General features: G+C 26.6%; 1 protein-coding gene across 2 annotated transcripts in view; it reads right to left on the bottom strand.

The window, feature by feature from the left end:
- Positions 1-3,864: 3,864 nt before the first annotated feature.
- Positions 3,865-21,823, bottom strand: part of LOC107453035 (zinc finger SWIM domain-containing protein 5) — a 91,756-nt gene continuing 73,797 nt past the window's right edge. The window contains exons 2-16 of one of the 2 annotated variants that reach the window (XM_043044991.3): positions 21,627-21,735; positions 20,014-20,141; positions 17,818-17,961; positions 17,018-17,166; positions 16,044-16,194; positions 14,595-14,798; positions 13,884-14,093; positions 12,408-12,560; positions 12,158-12,313; positions 10,964-11,257; positions 9,246-9,381; positions 8,711-8,868; positions 7,978-8,144; positions 7,221-7,368; positions 3,865-5,353 (exon numbers count right to left, since the gene is read on the bottom strand). In XM_043044991.3, the coding sequence (XP_042900925.2) occupies positions 4,554-5,353; positions 7,221-7,368; positions 7,978-8,144; positions 8,711-8,868; positions 9,246-9,381; positions 10,964-11,257; positions 12,158-12,313; positions 12,408-12,560; positions 13,884-14,093; positions 14,595-14,798; positions 16,044-16,194; positions 17,018-17,166; positions 17,818-17,961; positions 20,014-20,141; positions 21,627-21,735 (3,107 nt within the window). In that variant the 3' untranslated portion in view covers positions 3,865-4,553. Of the gene's footprint in view, positions 5,354-7,220; positions 7,369-7,977; positions 8,145-8,710; positions 8,869-9,245; positions 9,382-10,963; positions 11,258-12,157; positions 12,314-12,407; positions 12,561-13,883; positions 14,094-14,594; positions 14,799-16,025; positions 16,195-17,017; positions 17,167-17,817; positions 17,962-20,013; positions 20,142-21,626; positions 21,736-21,823 lie in introns of both variants that reach the window. The other variant, XM_043044990.3, reaches the window with a different exon arrangement.

Genomic DNA, 21,823 nt, shown 5'->3' with positions numbered 1-21,823 from the left:
TTTTAATTCGATTAAATAAATATTTTTTTAATGGTTTTAATACATGCTTTAGTGATTAAAATTAAATGTCAAAATTTCTAAAAGCAAGTAGAAATGATAATTTGATTACAATAAAAATAAAGTGTACTAGCTACAGTAATACTAATTCTATGATAATCATATACTTATCAAAATCAAACAAAATACCTTTTGTTCATTCTGTATCATTAGTATATGAAATTGTTTGAAATATTTATGCTCAACAAAGGGTAAAAACTTAACAATATTTTTGAAATGAATCTTAACCAAATATAAATATATTTCATATAATAGTGCAGACATAAAAATGTGATTTTAATTTTTACCAAAGAAAAGTTTAAATAAAATTTAACAAAATAATCTGAAAGCAAAACGTTTAGATTTCTAATAGCATATTTTTTTCGCTTCAATATATAAATCTAAGCTTGCATTATTATGCTTGGTCCTAATGCAAATACACAACCTACTATTTACAAATAGACAAACATTTACAAAAAATATACAAACATAGTCTGATTAAAACTATGGACTTTCATTGCAAATACAAAATGACACTTACTTCATACAAATAATATTTTATATCTTTGATTACATTTTTTTTTATATATCTTTTTTGTGTAACAACTTATTAAAAGGTACACAAGAAAGATTTAAAGAAATATAGAATTAATTTTGATTATGCATTTTTGGAAACATTTGTATGGAAATAACTTCCCCTGTAATTTATTTAGAGGAAAAATAATTGAAAATTGTCTAAGAAATATTAAAAACTTTAAAAAAACATGATTTAATGAAAATAATGTTGAAATAAGAATAATTTATTAAAGATGTTCTATGAAGCTCTTTAGCCAAGAAGCACAATTTAATTAAGAGGAGAAATGTATGTTGAATGGAAGTGAAAATGTTTGTTCTCAGAATGAAACTATTTGACTGGAGCGCCAGTCGAGAAAAAAATTTCTACCATTCCGTTGTCCACTCCTTGTATTTCATAAGAAAATTGATGCGGAAATTTTAAAGTCAAAAATTTTAAAATATTATTGTTCACTATGCTGCAGTTGGTTGTACAAAAAATTTATTAAAAGAGGACCTTAAAAATTTCATGGGTAAATTAATTTATCCCTTTCTGGAATTACATTTATTTTAATTACTATAAAAAAGAACTTTTAGAAAAGCCATTTTCCCCTTAAAATATCATATAAATGCCAATCATTCCATTTTATTCCTTCTAAACTCCAAATTATTGCTTTTAAAACTATCTATCAAGTAAATATAAACAATTAGGAACACAACTTAAATTATTACATAGTAATTATATAGAATTACTCATTATTAATACATCATTTTTAATATTTTAATGCTAAAGTTTTGGCAACATCATTTCTTAATTTATTTATGTTGTATATTTTTACTCCGTATAATGCTTGTGAAAGAATAAATTCAATATATTTTAACTCCGACAACTTGCTTTGTATTTATTTAGTTAATAAAAAACATTTTCTCATAGAAAAAAGGATTTATGAAAGATTATTGCATAACTATTAAATAAATTGGGCAACATTTTTTGACAAAGTTTTCGTTGATGAAATCATCATATCTTTTCAAAATATTTTTTAGTTGCAATAATATATGAAAAAATTGAGAATGCAAGCAGTAGTATTAAAGCTGTTTAATTAAAGCATAAGTGGAAAGTTGAAATTAAATTGGAAAGTTTCAAAGAGTTAAGCAGATTTTTTCAAATTTTTTTCGAAAGGTCTAAAATTATTTATTTTAAATAGTTTCAAAAATTGGAAACACCGGAAAAGATATCAATGATTTTATTAAATGTTGTATAATTACAAAATATAAGTGAGATTAAAATTTAAACACCTTTTTTATAGATTTCAATTAAGATTTTCTGAAAATTATTGAGTCTTATTATTATAAATTTGATTAAAAGATAAATTTTTACAGTTTTAAAAAACATTCACAAATTAATATGTTCTTAATTTTGTAAAAATGTAAACAATTTTGTTCAGTTCACAAATTAAAAAATTGGAATTTTGAAATAATTTTTAATTAAAGTATTGCCGAAAAATAATTCAATTTACTAGACTTCAATTAATCACAATGCTTTTGAAGCTTTTCAATTTCCTCGATTACCTGTATAAGTACGAAAACACGAATCTACCAGAAAAGGAACTAGTCTCAAATTTCACGCAATGCCCTTCTCTCACTGCTAAAATCGTCAAAAAAGAGGGAGCATGTGACTGAGGAGACTCTAATGTTTGGTGTGAAGAGAGATGGGGAAATCTAACAGCAGATTTCATCTATTTGTATTACAACATAACAAAACTGTCAAAAACTCGAAGCCCAAGATATATTCTTTACATATGTATTATATACTATCTAGTCTTAAAAAGTAAAGAAAAAAAATAGTTTTAAAAAAATATTAAAATTTTTTTGAAAGATTGTGAATTTGGAAAGATTTTTAAATACGATGAAAATCAATAAAGCCTAGGAATGGTTTACAACTTTTGCACATTTTTATGAGTTTTAGTTCAAAGAGGAGGAAAAATAGAATAGTTAAAAAAAGTTTTTTTTTTAAAAAAAAACAGCCACTTTTTAAATATCATAAAATTATATTAAAAACACTTTTATTTTCTCAAAAATTTAGCGTTTTATTATTTTAATATTTTGTGCCATTACTTTAATTAGCACTGACTTAAGGTGAACAAAATTTAACCTAACAGTTACAAATTCACAACAGTTATGAAATTAACATCTAATGTATTAAAAAGCATTACTTCAGATGAGAACAGAGGCCTCGAAGAACATCTTTAATAAAATTAATAGCTAGTAGTTTTCTTTATTAATTTTTAAGTAGAAAATTCAAAATACACATAAGAGAAAGATATTTGTGCATGTACAGTGTCAATTTGCATCGATGCTTTGTGTACTTTCATTTAAATTGACTGGAAAATTGGCCACAACATAATTCATGGTTGTTTTGTACAAAATAAAATATTAGTGAGGTAGAAACTAGCATTTTGTATGCAACTTAAAATCTGCCTTGTCATTAGAGTAAAAAATATTTTGTCAAACTGAAGTCAAGGCTAAACATTTCTCTGCTTTTGCAGCTTTTCTGAATCTTATTTACTGATTCCATAATTGAGGTTCAATCTATTCAATTCTTCTTTTTGATTCAGCATTTTAAGATGGCATTTTTTATATAGAATTTTAAGTAATGTTTAAATCGCATAAGCATGGTAAGTAATTAATAAATAATGTATTTATTACATAAAAAATTTAAAAACATAATTAAATCAGAAATCTGAAGAAAAAAAATTAAATTCATACTTTTGCACTTAAAAAGAAATATTTAATGCATCTAAAATTCTCTCATAGAAAAGAAATTACACCATTTTTAAAAATAAATACAAAGATAGGAATATTATATGTCAAATCCCCCCAAAACATTTAGATTTGTTATTTTTCAAACAATGCATATAATTAAAAAATAAAAAAAGGGTAAACCACTATCAAAATATAGTTAAAACTCATTTAAACATTTTAAAAATTCCTTATGGTAGCTTAATAAAACATTACAGAATATAGTAGAAAAATATATTGAATTTTAATCAAAATAACTATGTATGAAAATTGAAGGGCCTATTATGAAACAATGAAAAGTAAAATGTGGATATGTTTAGTTTTAGTTATTAAACCAATTTTAAGACTTCACTTTTAAATAACATAAAAAGTCTATAAATAAGCATGAATATACACTGACCATGACAATGAAACATCGTCAAAGTAAAGTAAAGCACTGTCGCAACAACCAGCTGTCGGTCAAGGTCCCACAATTTGCAAAAGCATGATGGTGGCAATGTGGTCAGCATTTTGCAGCAACTCTTACTGAGGAAATTATTGGGCGTCTCACATTATAGCCGAGTGCCTTCACCACTGTGCTATCACAGCTGAAAACGTTGGTAAAAAATTACAATGTTAAATAGATTTTAAAGATTCAAAAAGCATATTTTTTTAACCTTCTTTCGTGGCTTGTCATTGTATCATTAAAAGCTCCTAAAATTATAGTTTAATTAGTTTTTGCAACTAATTATAAAAGAAGAAAAAAAACTTATTAAGCGTGTGTTAAGATACTTGAAACTAAAATTTTTAAACATAAATTATGCTTAACTATTTTTTAAGCATCAAAAACTGTTGCAAAAAAATGACATAGAAAAAAATAACAATATGAGTATTTATAAAATAAATTGAAAAAAAAAAATGCCATCTTAAAATGATTATCCTTTGGAATATTTTACTGAATAACTCTGTATCCTGTCCTGCAGAACTTCTCAACATAGTAACTGACAGAAGGCAATTTCCTATTGCTCGCCTGGAACAATATTATATAGTGGGACACTGGCCCTGCCTCAGGTCTTCCCCATCTTGTCACTCACACATCAAATCACAGCTTTATGGGAAAATATCATTAACCCGAGTATAAAGTATCCATGTCAAAAACACACAAGGCTGTAGAATATTACAATGGGCTAGCCAAACCTTTCCTTGACTAGGAGCATGAGCTTTTTCTTTCCTTTGTAAGCGGATTTCATATTGTCCACCAGTTGAGCGAACTGGATGTGTCCGTCTTGTGCCAGTAGGAACGTCTCTCTTGCTTTGCCGAGGAACTCAATAAAGTCACCATAATGGCGAGGACTAATGTGCGTCAGACGGGAGTGCGTAGTGTTCACATATGCTGATATGGCAGCCTCCAGAAGCTGACGCAGAGGAGGTTTGTCCAAAGAGAGAGGTTTGATACACCGCCGCTTAGCATCCAGTGTGGCTATACCTGGAGCAGCCATAGAGCAGCGTCTAAGAATGTCAGAAAGCACAGTGGCACATTGCACATTTTTGACAAGGAGGGGAACAAGATTTGTCAGTTCTGATTTGCCCAGAGAGTGGGCAAGAGCACACGCCCAATGAATGTCGTTTATGGCAGGGTGATTGTCCTGATTATAGGCAAGGTGGACACCCTTCATGGCCAAAACAGCCAATTTGTAAGCACGGTGAGGGTAGCCCCGGTGTTCCATGTACCGAGCTACCGTGAATAGTTGGGATGAGGTCATGACATTAGTCGTTGCCGCATCCACAACTATCTGATATGCTGCTTCAAAAGCAAAAGGTTCACTTTCACACAGCGTCAGAGCATTGAGAGCACAGTTTGGTGGATCCTTAGTGGCACATTGAAGAGCTAAGGTACGAGCACAACTTGCTAGTTCTTCTTGTTGTCGAAAGTCCAAATTTAGCCGCATTACAGTGGCATGAGACATAACAGTAGTTGCAACCGGACCTGCAAAATTATCAGTCGTAATTAACTCTACATAAAATTTAACTAAATTACAGTAGTTTCCCAATATTGCAGATTTTCACGAGATATATTTTATCTGAAGTTCCGATTCATTGATGCTTATTAAATACAGTAAATTATAAGCAAAGGGTATATTTATAAAGAAAAATAAAAGAATTTTTGAAAAGGAGAATTTAAAAAAAAAAATTTTATGTTTCTTTTTTTTGTAATAAAATAGCAAAAAATAAATATATGTCTATTTTAAATCATTTACAAATTTATATCTATTGTCAACCTAATACCATCCAATCTTTTTCTGCAAAAAATAATGAAAGCAACCATTTTTTCCTGCAATAACTAAAGAAATATGCAGAAGTACACAAAAATTCACCATGTAACACCATAATTACTAAAAGAAATAATAACTGTAAGAAATTGTAGCAACAAATAAATATGTCTTCATACAGATCATTAACAAGAGATCCAATATAAAAAGAGTCACAATAATGAGAGACCACTGTATTATAAAAATAATTAATTAAAAAAATCGTACTTCATCTATTAGTCAGTATTGTGTCTTATTATATTTGTAATATTTTCCTTTTGTTCAGTTGCAGTTGTTATATTACTGGAGGAATTTTTTGATTATTATTATTAAAAGCATTTTAGGTTCCCAATAAATTACTAACATCTATAATACATTTTGAACTTGTTATAGGATCAACATTATCTACTTTTCCTTCGTTTTATTTACAGCTGGATACTTATTACGGAGTTATCTAGACACAGTGAAAAGAGCTTTAAATTTCTTATAAAGTGCAAAGTAAATAAATTATTAACAATCAAGTAAATATGTTAGAGATGGCACGTGTTTTACTGATAGCTTAGGTTTGTGAGATTTATAACACACTAAATAATACATTATTTCAATCAAAACTCACTCTAACTATTCATAACTATAAATACATTGTTTAATACACAAATTTTTAGTAATAATTCTAATAACACAAGATTGTGAGTTCTCCTACACTTGAGATTTCAACTTTTACAGAATATCTCCTGTTTTTAAATATTATTGTTTTACATTATATTTATTGTTTGTTGAGTTAGAACTATTGAAAATGCACTATTTTAAACTTCTGAAAATAAAAAAGAATCAGTCAACAATTATGAAGGCAAATGAAGATAAAAAAATTATCTGAAAAGGAAAAATGCATTAAAATATTCAAAATCAGACTAATAACAATTATAAAACTTAGTTCAAGGATGAAGCAAAAAAAAATTTTTTTTGGTTCAATGACGTAGCTTAATTGATTTGATAATTCGACAGTACATTGAATAGTTATTAAAGTATCATTTATATATATAAAAAATAATCAAAGTTTTTCTTAAACTGGTAAACTAACTAACATTAAATCATAATACATAAAGTTACATATCATAAATTTAAATTATAATGTAAGTAAATAAAACTTCCTGCAAATATATTATAACATAGAAATACGCATATTACATATTAGTTAGAAAAAACAAGTTAACTACAGCATAGATTTTAAAATTAGCAAAGTTATTAAACAAATGAAAAGAAAAACAGATTTTTTATGTAGCTTTACTAGGAAAAAAAAGTTTTTCTTTTATACAATACTAGGGGATACTTAGCCTTTACTTTATCTTAAAAGATTATCCTACATGCAATATTTGCTAAAACAATTCATTAGTATATTCTTCACTATAGAACTCAACCAGTTGAATACATTTTTATTGTTTAGTCTTTACTAAAAATATAAAAATCTTGAAGAGTTGGCATTAGTATTAGTATTAAAACAATGTTGCTAACAAAAATAGTTAAAAATTTAGTAAGAGACATTACCAGTAGCTTCAGTTGGTGAAAACAGTTGATACCAATTTTGAATGATGGATATAACAGCTTCTAATCCTAGTTCAGTGGCACATGTGACTAACCACCTCACCATCTCTCGCCTCCTCCAGTTTAAGGAGGCCAAAGTCATTCGCATCACCTACAATACAGAATTATAAATGAATAATTCAAAAATATTTTAAATTTCGTTCCCAAAAACAAATGGTTGTTGAATCCATATAATAAATTTGAAGTTCTTAATTTTTTTTTAATAAACTAATAAGCCTATTCAATTACTAGCCATTAACTTATTTGCTTCATTCTTCTTTTTTTATCATTCCTTATTTACTTGTTGTATTCATAGCAATGGTTGCTTACTATTCGTAAAAAATATTAAACGCTGATAGTTCAAGTCTACATTCCTTTTTGTACGGCTAACAAAGATTCGAAAACATAAATTGTACATGATTTTTTATTTTATTCAAAAGTAAGGACTTTAAAAATTTTAAATTCTTTGAAAAATAACGAAAAAATTTAAATGACAATAAATGATTTAAAACAAAAAATAAACCTGAAATTAAAGATGACATAGATTTAGTTAATACTCATTTATTAAAAAAATAAGTACTTATTACAAAACACTGAGTGAGTAAATTCACTACAGATGAAGTTAACTTTGAAATAAAGAAATATGATTCAATAAATACCTTAACAAAAATAAATATGAATACATAAATATAATAACAATATTATTTACAAAAATACTGACCTGGAGACCAAGCTGAAAAGCTGCATCTAAAAGAGTAGGATGTCTCCCACCCCCATCAGGTGGAACAGCTATACGAAATGCATCTTGGGCAAGTTTGAACAGCTGAGAGGAACTATGAATATTACGTTGAGCTGATTTTAAAACAGTTGGAAGCTTCACAACGTCACCTATTTTAGTAAAATAAATATATAATAATACATACAAACTTATATATATTTTCTGCAAAAATCCAACAGTTATTTGTTCATATTCAAATAATAAACATAGCATTTATCATCGTAAGTTTAGAAAAAGACAATGAAAAGATTTAAACTATTCAAAAACCGGTAAATTTTTAAAATTTTCTAACATTTTTTTAACAAAAAAATAAAATAAAATAATGGAAATTCATTATTAGGATTTCTGGTAGAAATTTTTAAATGTTTAAAATAATTTTAATATTTTACAAAATGTTTAGCATTTAAATCCCAATGAAGAAATATATTTAAATATGTTTGTAAATAGTATTTTCATTTTAAGAAGCTGCAAATTAATTTTTTAATACACACTTATATCTGTTTAAGAAGTAATTTTGAACAATTCATGTTTTACAGTGTAAGAATTTTCTTTTCTTCAAGAAAAATGTCTTAAATGGTTAGATAAACAGCAAAAAAAAAATTTCATAAAAAGGGTCACATTGAAAAAAAAATAAGTAATATTTGAAAAAAAGAATAGATTGAAACAAGTTATTTACTTTTGGCAGCTGAAAGCATGGTAGAGGCTAAAGCACATTGTTGAACTTCTATATGTCCCAAAGTGAACCAACGAGGATAGCGGCTTAGAACAGAAGGATTCAAAGAGGGATTTATGGCAACCTCTTCAGAATCTTCATGATCTTCAAGAATGGGTAACCTGATAAAAGTTATAGAAATTCAGTCATACTGATCATAAATATTTGAAACAAAAAACATAAAATCCCTAGCATAAAATATTTCTCAGACTTCTTATTATTATCATAATAAATAAAATGAAACTTTTTATTGAATTTCTCATAATTTAAAAAAAAAGCTTTATTTTTCATACATAAAAATATATTACTTTTGATAACTATAACAACTTATAATAAAATGTTTCAAAAAATATTTTTATTTGTTCCTTAAAACATTTAAAAAATGAAAAGCTGAATACGAAAGTTATTTGCACATTAAAATTGAATAGAAAAATATAAATTTAAAAGGAAGAGTTAATACCAAGAATCAGTATTAAAATTAAAAAAAGCAAAAAATTACCTCATTGCTCGAAGACCAACATTATACGCCAATTCTGAATCATATGGTAAAAGTGCAGTAAATAAATATTTAGCAAAGGTATGCATTGGAACGCTTTCAGGATGTATACCACATCCCAGGCCACTAAAAGGTCCACCTAGTTAAAATAAAATAATATTTACCATTAAAAGCAAGCTAATTAATATAATAAAAATATATATTTCCTTAAATTTATTTTAATTTTTAAATAGATATGGATATAGTCATTATATTAAAAATATTTTAATTATACTAAAAGTATGTAAAGAAGTTATTAATATTTTCTGTATCTCATATTTATAAAATCATAATATGCTCCATAAAGTTATTTTCAACAGTTAACCCTCTTGTTATGAGCCCTGTAGTAGTTAGCATCTATACAATAACTCATGTTTACAAGCACTGTATTTAGCATAGATTTAAGTTATATTTAAAGTTATTATAAATTACAAGAGCAAAAAAAGTTATATTTTTAAACAGATAATTCAAAATAATATTTCGTTCATAAAAATTATTGAGTATTCAAAAATGTTGTTCAATATATCTTTAAACTCTATCAATACTTCTAATAAACTAACACTATCAACAGCGAAATTACAACGGCATTCTGATAATTGGATATGCTGGTAATTTTTAAAGTTAAAGAAAGAACCTTTTTTTTTTTAATTTATCCAATATTTCAATAAGAGTAAGCCCAAGACAAAATGCAATTAAACTTATTATCCTTACACAATAACAAAAATCAAAGCTTAGCAAAAGTGATTTTTTTTACTTTTTTTTAAATTTATAATTTTTTTAAAAAAAAGAGCCTTTAGTATTTGATAAATTTCAAAAATATTTTTTTAAATGCATATATTACTAATGATATATATACTTAAATGTACATATATATAAAAATAGAAAAGTTATTGCAGTTAACATTAATGATACAGAAGTAATTTTTTTTTTTTTTTTTGGTCATTTTCAGTATTTAAAACTTATATGTTTAAATCTTTCGTGCCTAACGGGACACATCATACGTCCCAAGCAAATTTACAAAAAATCTTTTGGGACAGAAACGCTTCTATGTCTAATGGGAGACTTTCCCACCAGTTCTGCCAATATTTCTGAAGGTATTTTCATTCACAGAACATAGATGGCACTACCTTGCATAATGCAATTTCTGCTTTTTCGAAGTGTTGTAGCAGCTCATTCCATACTATACGAAAGTAAATAGTTTAGTTTTGGAAAATACCGCCTATTTGCGATTAAATTTTGATTGATCTATAAATCTAAGGCCAGAGATGCTACTTACGAAGCAGATTACCTCTAATAAACTGGTAAGTGGCAAAGTTTTACTTCCATTTTTATTATCGGGACATAAGTGTCCCTCTCGTCTTGGATAGTGGGAACACATTTTCCCAACAGTCCTATGTGATCATTGGTTTTCTTTACAAAATTACTCATTAAAGACTACTGGGACACGTATGTTCCAGTTGTCAAGACTGATGGGACATATATGCCCCGGTCCTAAATCAGTGTTCAAAATCTTCCTAAAAATATAACATCTTAGTTTTAGCATTCTAGTGAGCCTACTCATAGTTTATGCTACCAAAATTGTTCTCTTATAAAAATAAAAAAAAATACTCATCGCGAAAGGGTTAAAGATTTAGCAGGAAAAAAAAACATTAAATACATAAGAGGCTTATATGAAAACAAACCTTCAAGCAAAAGCATGGCTTGTTTTCGAAGTACAGCGACTAGTGTACCATCCAAGTCAATGTCATGAAGTTTTGTGATGAGACGATCTTCATGTTTACAAGCTTTTTCTTGAGCATACAAGCCTAAAGGCATCACACGCTGCTGACCTAGACCAATGAGAGCAGCTTCAACAGCTAATGACAGATAAGTTTCACTTCTATCTCTACTGCCTGGCACAGACACATGATGATACCTAGGTCTTTCTCGGGGTGCTAAGTTGCCCTCTTCATTAGATGCATTAGTGATGCTTACATCTAAAATAAGAAAATTTCATTAAGACAATAGCTATGCTACTAACCAATATCCACATTTTTATGAATTTATTACTTCTGCAAGTGTGTTGATCAGGGAAGTTTTTAGCAAAAAAATTTCATGATTCACCAAAAAAAAAAAAGAAAAAAAGCAAGAAAGCCTATTTATATAATTTCATAAAAATAAACTGGTGTTAACTATATAATACTTATAAAGAATTGATTTCTATGAATTAATTATCATAAAATCTTTTAGAGATGTAGTTTAGATATTCAGTAAATTTTGTTCAACACTGTAAAATCTACAGCTTCTTTCAAAACACGAAGAGCACATGCAGCATCTATATGAACATCCAATATTAAAATAAATGTATTTAAGATCTCAAGCCTGAACAAAATATACTCATTCAAGTTTAAAATCATGATTATTATTCTGATGTCTGCAGGACAAGTAAAGAGATAAACATCAAAATCTACAGAACAAGTAAAACTTCTTAAAAGTCCTTAATCTTAGAATTTAATTTGTTCAAAAGCTATTTCTATTATTTTATTTAAAATATAAGCATTATTTCCTAGCCACAGCATTACAAGATTTTAAAAAAATGATAAATTTTGAAACACTTCACTAGAAATATTGAAAACTATGAATTTTCATTAAACAGTAGATCATTAGAAGTTTTCAGTAATGTTATTAGAATTGCAAAATAATTTATTTAGACTTTAGTGCTTTATATATATTATTTTGGCTATTTTCAAATAATTTTGATTGGAGCTGTGTCTTTTTTCTAAGGTCAAATGCATGAATACAGTAAATAATATAAAACAATACCAAAAACCTAAAATCACAAAATTTAAAAGACATATAATACTAATCATAGAAGTTAAAGAGCATATGATACTCACCATAGTACTGATCAAATGATTTAGTCTCAGGTATCAAAGATGATTCAGCTAATGTATCAAAAAGAGCACCAACAGGATCAAGAGGATGTCCAATCCAACCTTCAGAATTGTAGTGCAGTGGATTGCTTGTGATACCAGAACTTGAGCAAGGAGCAACTAAAATGGAAACATTATGTTTAAAGAAATGAAAATCAGCTCAATGATATTTTTATTGATTTGAAATGCTATGCAAAATGTAAGTTTTTTTCACCTCCCCTGTCTTGTTCTGCTTGCCATCGACATTGCCAGTCTCTTTGTTGTCGCTTCATTGTTCTAACGATTGCTACAGCTAGTCTCAATGCTTCCGGTTGATATCCATGAGATCGTAATGCTTCGACTCTAGCGCAAGCAGTGGGGATATGTTCTGTAAAAATTTTTAAAAATTAGCCTGAATTTAAAATATTATTACAAAAAATATTTAATTTAACTTTTTTATTAATGGTCAATAATGCTTAGAAAATACGAAGAAAAAAAACTTTTTTAAACTCTAACAAGTGAAAACTTTAGATAGGTTAACACAATCAATTGTATACATATTTCATAATTATAAATATATTTTACGTCTTTATTTGTACAACACTCATAATAATAATTAATTTCATATAATTATTTTCTAAGGTTATATATGCAATATTTAAGCTGTAAATATTAAATATTCTTGAGCAGACATATCAATAAATTTCGATAATTTGTTACAAAAATTAAAATTGTGTTTTTACACCTGTAACAAGATAGAAAAAAATATTATAAATGAAAATTCTTACCTCAAAGAAATATTCTAATAACAAATTTTATTAAAGGTGTAATCCAAAATACAAGGCATTGTTGTACCAGTCCCTTAATGTCCAAAGCAGGTTTAGACTGGTTGGGTTAGGTGAAAGGGACACATAGCTTCTCAGTGCACAGATAGCATAAAAATCTCAGTAGTTGTATAACCCTGCTTTAGGACCTTGTCAGACATGCAATTGCAAATATTCTTGATCACCACTACACAATCAACGTCTGAACAAATTTTGACAAAAAAGAACTGATAAAATGTGGACTTATAGTGAAACCTTGAGATGAATTGTAAGAGTGCAAATGATATCCACAAAACAGAAAAACAAGAGGAGGAAGAAAATCAAAATGAAAAGGATACCCATTAACTTTTCAAAGACAGGAGTATTTTTCACAAAGTTTTTACTTCAAAGATACGCCGATAATCCTCTAAATAATGAGGACATTCTGGAAAGATTAAGAAAAAGGGTAATATGCAAGCAAAAACACCCTAATCATAATAAAGACTACAATCACCCTTAAGTCCAGCACTAGACTACAATCAACCTAAAGTGCAGAGCTAGTCTGATAAACTTCTTTTTGTGCTTCAAGTTCAAGTTCCAAAAAAAAAAAAAAAAAAAAAAAAATGTCCGTTCCGAGTCGATTTTAGCTGACAGCACATTAGCTATAAATGAAGTTTACTTTGAGACCAATGAGAGAGTATTTTGCAAATGGGAGAGTTGATATAAAAAAAAGAGTAGATGAATAAGAAAACTAAGATTATTAACACTTTGTATCAATCAATATTGTATGAGAATAATTTTTTAAAATATATATTTCATGATTTTTAGCACATACTTTGTAGTAATATTCTCACACTTTATTAAGAAAGTTGGAAAGTATGAATGAAATTTTTTTCTTAATTTCTTACCAGGCCAAAGAGGATATCCCTGAGAATTGAAGGCTCCTAAAGCAGGTGTTTCAGTGTTAGGACTAAGGCTATCATTATTTAAAATGAATTTCAAATGAGGATCATCCCAACTCAGATGGCAGGCTTCAAGTGCTCGATGGAAGATCGTTCTTAGCTGAGGTGCAGAAGAAATTCGGTGGTGGCCAGTCAATGAGCGCTCCTTTGGACGATCTGCAAGAAGATGGTTCACGCATTTAAAGTCATATAAATGCAGTCAATAATTTTAAAAACCAAAAAATTTAAGCCAGCTATTTCTAACTCACTCAAAAAAAAAAGTATTGGATGAAAGTTACTCCATTGAGTAAGGAAATTTTTTTTCTACACTGGTACAGGTTATGACAGGTATATATATATATACACACACACACTGATTCCTGTTAAAGCTTAGAATAGCATTGAGATAATACATCTCCTGTAATAAGCGTTAAATGGGGTGGATTTAATTGATTATTCGAGTAATTACACTTTTCTTATGGTGATAGCACTCAGTGAAGAAACATTTCTTTGAGCACAGTTGGACATTCATAATATGGAATAGCTACTAATCTTTGACAACAAAATAAAATATTATATATTAGCTCAACGAAATGTTGGAAATAGTTTTTTTAAAACCATACAATAAAATTATGCAAGAATTCATCAACAATGACAAGAACTAAGAGTTTATCTCACCATTATCTTCATCAGAAGAATCTGATGAAGAGTCATCAACTAATATTCTTCGTCGACTGCTATTGTTCCCTCTCATAGGCCTGAAATCTGCATCTTCTAAAGGGCATACATGCATATTAGCCCACTTTTCTAAGTAAGTTTTCCAATGTGATCTCTCAAGAGCTGTGCAGTGTGGATTCAGAACTATGCAAACCCATAATGCACCTGCAAATAATTACAATGAAGTTAGTAAAACCCTTAAACACATTACTCTTATTTATTAACAAGAGTACCATGCAAAGTTAAAACATTGATACTACAATAATAAAGGGATAGCCCAACAAATAAATATGCAAATTATTATAATAAGATACCTGATGTCCAAAATGAAATTCTTATTGAATTTTAAAATTGAAAGGTAAGAAAAAAATAAATTTTAAGGTAAATGCTTTACAACATATTTATGAAAAAATATTAAATAAAAAATTTATATTTATACAAGTTTACAGAAAATTATTAAATAACTATTTTTTAAAGATAATTTATTTTAAATGTGATTAAGTTTTAATTAGTAGCAAATTTTTATTAAATATTAAAATAAGAAAATATAAATAACTAAAAGGAATATTTTTTTTTATTTATATAAAAAAACAAATGTTTTTTTTTTAAAAAACTGTACGTAAAAATAAAGCTAAATAGAACTAACTCATTAAAATGTAGTAATATAATTAAGTGAATCAACACGTATTCATGAAAGAAATTTTTAACCAAAAAACAATGTATATAAAGTAAATACTTAGAAACATGCACAGAATTTTTAAACTAAAACTTATACTTAGAATAAGTAAATATATTTGGAATAATTTCTTAAGTTATCAAAACATTTAAACAGATAAGCTATTATTTAATAACAAGGGTTTGGTGCACAAAAAATCTTTGTAACTATATAATAATTAAGAGATAGTTCACAACAAATATAAATGTAAATAATCATACTAATATACCTGCTGTCAAAAATAAGTTCAAAAAGGAAAAAAAAAAATCCTAAACTAACATATAACAACACATTAGTAAAAAAATAATAAGTAAAAAAATTACATTTATGCAAATTTATTAAAACTTAATATTAAAATAAAATGATAACTAAAATTAATATTTCTTAATTTAAAAAAAAAAACTCAACTGTTTTTGAAAAGTTTATAAGGTAAAACCTAAATAGAACTGACTGAATCAACTAAATAGAACTAGATAAGCTAAATAGAAATAACTTAATAAAATATAGAAATATTGTAAACTAAATCAACACATATTTATTAAAGAAATTTAAGCAAAAAATAACATGTATAAAGAGAAAACTTAAAAATAGGGGCTAAATGTTTTAACTAAAATTAATATTGCGAATAATTTCTAAATTAATTCATTAATGCAGACAATTAATGCTTAATAACATACCTAGCCGGTCCAACATACCTAACTGGTCCCATAACTGTCGACATTTATCTGTCATAGGAGTGCCTTGAGAGTGCCAGATAACCAGTCGAGGATCTGCTAGAAATTGTTCAGTAATTAGACGCAACATACGTCCACCATTGGAGTCTTTTGCTCGTAACATTTCTTTCACCTAAATAAACAAGAGTTCATACATTTTAAAAATGTTGCTAATTCATAAATAATTACACAAAAATTGAGGTAATTTTAGTTACATAAGTAGATAGTGTGAAAAATTATGTATACCAAATAATAAATAAATAAATACTAATTTTCCAATGCTTCAAACTTGTGTTTAGTAGCTAAAAAATTTCTCCTTTCATAAAACTAAGAGTAAATTGAAATGAACCTAAGAATGGGAGTAAACTAAAAGCTTAAAGGTTGCAAATAAGGACCAAATAAGTACAAGAATATATATTAGGAACTGTTCAATAATTAAATATAATATTTGTGTCAATAGTTTAAGTACAATACTTGTATATGGAATTTATGAATAAAATTTTACAAAATGTAAAACATATATTAAAAACAAGGAAACTTAATAATTAGTCTCAATTTTTTAAATTACATAAGCAACTAAATTAAATTAATGGGTAACTTAGTTTAGGAAGTTTGTAAGTTCCTATATACTTGCCACATTTAAAAAATTAGTAAACAAAAAGGGAAATGGAGCATATAATTTCTTAATTAGATATTTGAAAATGCTAGTTAGCCAGTAACAAAAAGATATTTACGATATATTTCTTTCAAAAAATTAGAAATCTCAAATGGAATTTTTATTTTTGAAAACAAGTGTAGATGAAATCCATTTATTGCTCCTTTTACAACAGAAATAAATTAATGCATACAAAAATAATAAAATAAAATAAAAAAATTCATTTTAAAAATAATTTTAGTCAATAATGTTAAAAAATAATTAAATTATTTTTTTTATTTAAAACGATGATGCTACATACTTTAGAAAAAAGGCAGTTGAGCTGCTTGTTAGCACTATAGTAGCTTCCCTGAGACAGATATGTACGAACTTGTTCCCCAACTTGTTCTTCATCAAGATGCCAGCTGTGTTCTTCATCGGCCGGAGCTCCTGCGGTTGGATCAGGAGCTCCTATTTAAAAAATAACAACAAAAAAATTATAATTAAATCACGGTTACTAATAATTTAAAAAATATATATCTAATCAATAGAATCACAATGAATGACTTCATTCCGAAAATAACTTCACAATTCACCAAAAAAAAAAAAAACTATTAAATTTAACAACAAAACTCTAAATATTTGGAATGCATTAAAGAATAATAAATAAAAAAAGGTGAATAATGGTGAACTAAGGGACGTTGATATTTGTTTGTGCTGGGAGCCTGACATCCATTTGGTTTGCACTTAAATGCAAACAGGCATCTCTTTAGGGATAATGGTTTTTTCTTAACTTGCAACAGAGTATAATTATGATCATTTCTTAATTTTTATCATTTCTGAGCCAATTTGCCATTATAAGCTAATTATATTATTTATTATTATTGTTATGTTGCTGTTTGCTATTATTTGTGTATAGATAAGTACATAAAGAAATACGATAAACATAAAGCAAATAATAACACAGAGGTACCTAAAAGATAAAAAAATACTATTGCAAAATGTCAATTAACTAATTAGACCTAAAATTTGCAGAATTATGATGATTCAATAGTTACGTATTTGTAAGTTACACAAATAAAATGTAAAATTTTTTTTACACAGAATCTAAGGAATACTTACCGGCTATTCGATTAATTAAAGACTTAGTTTGAAGGATATCATCTGCTAGTCTTTGGGCAGTAGGTAAAACCTCTGTATGATGTTCAGCAATTAAATATTGAACTAATTTTTGAAGCTGCTCCCGATCTAACTGAAGTAACGTTTCTAAAAGAAAAAAATTATCAAAATGTTAAAAAAAACTTTTAATAGTGTATTAGAAGTAATGGTAAAAGTATAGGAATGTACAAGATAAGGACAGAAGCCCCCCCCCCAAAAAAAAAATTAAATAAATAAAAAGTCTTAACTCTTGAGCTGTCAAAAATAGTATTAAAAATATAAAAGAAAAGAGTAACAGAAATTTACTGATCTAGTTTACAGCCTACCTAAAAGTATCAGAATGCGACAATTGCAGTTTCATTATTAAAATTCTATTTATGCAATGGGTTTAGGAGTTTGCAGTGGAATGTAATAACTTAAAAATTTGTAAATAAACTTAAAGAGAAGAAAAGAAAATTATGTATGAAGATAAGATGAATAAAAAAAGTCATAATTTCAAAATTCTAGCAAGTCATCACAACCTGCTATTGTATTAGTAACAAATTTTGTTTTCTGAATAATAGAGAAATTTAACTTTTAGGACGAATGCAAATTTAGTTATCTTTTTGTTATATTCCAATGCCTAAATAATTATAAATTTAACGTAATTTTCTTTTGCAATCTGATAAGTAAAATTGTTGAAACTTATTCACACAAATCATTTTTATTATCTGCACAGGAGCAAAAGATTAATTATAAACTTGTAGCTTATTCACATTACATTTAAACAGAGTCTTAAGTATTCCTCACACATTTATAATTACAAGCATTATTTCAATCTTGGTCCCAGACTTAATATTTTGCAGTTTTTGTGGCCCACTACCAATAAATGGTTGTGTTTTCCTGGATCATATCTAAAAAGTAAAGAACTCTCTTATTAAGTACAAAGCAATTCTATAAAAAGGTAAACCAGATCACAAAAAATTTCGTAGAAAATTATTTAAGCTAATAAGGTTTTATTTTAAAGGTAAAAAGATGAATAGAATAACTATTTAACTTAATAAATTTACTTTCCAATAATTTAAGTGACAGGCCATTAAATGAAGGGCAATGTTATTTAAAATCTTTAGCTTTTTTATTTTTATTATTATTGAAATAAGTTTTTAATATTATTGGAAAGTGGGGTAAATATTTTTTTAAGTACATTAAGTAGGTCAACTTGCAGGAAAAAAAAAAAAAAAAAAAATCATATTTTGAATTTTACAATTTCTATGACATGTTCCAGATTTGTTACGTCTTAAGCACTAAAATGCATAATTTTATTCAGAGCCAATAAGATAAAAGGTTCAAGATAAATTTTTGAATTTAAAGCAAAACTCTACATCTTATTGATATTACCTATTCTAATTTCGTAAATGTTTAATATTTTCATTACAACATTGGTAATTGATTCTTTTTAAATCTGATTCCATTTACATACGACACTATTGCATTTTTTTTCATCAAATTTTTCTCCAATTTTCACACATTTAGCTTTAGCTTATAAGACGAAAGGCTGTATGCATAGAACAAGCTAAATATATCCTTAGGTTTATTTAGGATAATATATTTCAGAAAAATAATTTCATGTTTTGTATGCTATGCTGTACTTAAGTTATTTCGATTATGTCTGCAAAATAAAACAATTAAAATTTTATTTGAAATCGGTTTATATCTTATAAGATATCTTGCAGTCATTTCTCATTTAAAACATTAAGGCATTTAATACATTTCTTAAGATTAGTATTATTACTTTTTAGATTTAGTTTTTATCATATGTTTGGAATTCACAATTCACAAGTCATTTCAGAAAATATGAAACAAAAAGAAATATTTTATACTACTAAAAAAATATTCATTTTTTAATTAAATTTACGAAATTGGACTGATGGGATAAGATGCACTTTGAAGAACTGAGAAATTGTTAGAAAGTTTCAACTGATCTTAAGCAAAAATTTTAAAACTTAGTTAAAAGAGGGTTAACACACACTGTAGTGTATTCATAATTGCAATTGATGTCTTCAATATCAATACCTTTTACGAGCATTAAGAGCTCGCTATTGAAACAATTATAAGACAAACATTTAATAAAAATATAAATGTGATTTTAATGTGATATAATAAAAAGGTATGAAAATTTACCAGAAATGGGTACGCGTAGTCTAACACTATCTGCATTGCGTATTCTGTATAAAGCTAAAGCTACAACATGTTGACACCAGAATATGTCTCTTGTGTCACACGTACACGTTACAGATGTTATTTTACACCTAGAATCAAAAAATAACATTTTAAAAAGGCACATAAGATTATGGTCAAAAAAATTTGTAAAAACATACTCATTACAAATCACAAGCTTCAAGAAAAATAAAAAATCCAAGAAACTTAAGTTATCAATTTTATAATATTTTTCATCCAAATACAGCTAATGAATATAAGTCATAAAATTTTTATATTTTTCTCAAAAAAAAAAAAAAAAAAAAAAAAAATGCAGTTTAGAGATAAAAAAAAAAAAATTTTGACATTAAAAAATATTCCAGAAGGAAACCGAGGAATAAAATTACTAATTAGAGGGAAGGAAAATTTCTATTTAATAATTTTTAATACAATTATACTGATTGTTAATTAGCCTTGAAATATGTGTGTTAATCAATCCTATATTTACACACACACAGATATATATATATATATATATATATACACCTGGCAGCAAAAACTTTCTGGTACGGCAACTAGCTCTACAGATTATTTTTTGTCTTAGCTTTATTTTTATTTTTAACAACCAAATGAGGTAAATTTACCCAGACACTTCTTTCAAAAAACAGCTCTAAATTGGTTACTATTAAAAATTAAAAGGCTGAATTGAGAGAACAATGCATAGAATGAACAGTTAAGAATTTTTTGAGTGTATATATATATATATATATATATATATATATATATATATATATATATATATATATATATATATATATATATATATATATATATATATATATATATATATATATATATATATATATATATATATATATATATATATATATATATAGTATAGGTTCATTGATAATAACCTGATTGAAGATTTAATGCAATAAGCCATTAGTGCATTGGAGCATGATCATAACTATATCTGTGAAGTAAACATGAATGAACAGGCAGTCATCGTCTTGATATTTGGACTGCAGTGTGGTCATTCATAAAAATTTACAATACAGATTAAAATTTTGCTTCTTAAATATATTCTTACACTTTTATTATAAAACGCAATAAGACAAAACTTTAACAAGAGGCTGTAATTATTGGTAATCTGAATTGACACTAAGGAAGCATTCTTGACAAAATCATGAAAAATAAAATTATTTATTGTATAAATATTATAGTAATGTAAATCACACAAATAAATAATTAAAAATGAATCAATTTTTTTTCATAATAATAAAATAAATATATTTTAATACATTTATTGATATTTTTAAAAAACAATATTAAAATATAAAAATTTTATTTTTATATATAAATGAACAGAAAGACAATGACAGAAAGATGCAAAAAATTTTCAAGATTTGCAGACAAAATATTTACTTTTGTTTTCTTATTTACAAAAAAATTATATAAGGCATTCTAATGCTCTGTATTCTAATGTTTAATATAATAATTACAAAATATATTCCAAGAATTTTTAACTGAAAAAAATAACAATTAATTCATATATTATATGAAGTTCTAACATAATACATGTTTTAAATAATTACCTGTCAAACGTAATGGACACTCTACATCTTTTGTCCGATTCCGGAAAATTAGGATGTGAGCTATTACTAGAAGACTTAGGCGCAGCGACAATGCCACTTAAATGGAAACCTATAAAAAATAACATTCAAATAAGTTGTGAGAATAGAATTCAAAAGAAAAAAACAAGTTACTATCTATAAAATACATTTGCTATAAA

This window comes from Parasteatoda tepidariorum, chromosome 1 (assembly GCF_982258835.1).
Source record: "Parasteatoda tepidariorum strain Cologne lab strain chromosome 1, Ptep-v5.0, whole genome shotgun sequence".
NCBI lineage: Eukaryota > Metazoa > Arthropoda > Arachnida > Araneae > Theridiidae > Parasteatoda > Parasteatoda tepidariorum.
This window is presented reverse-complemented; position numbering and strand designations above follow the sequence as displayed.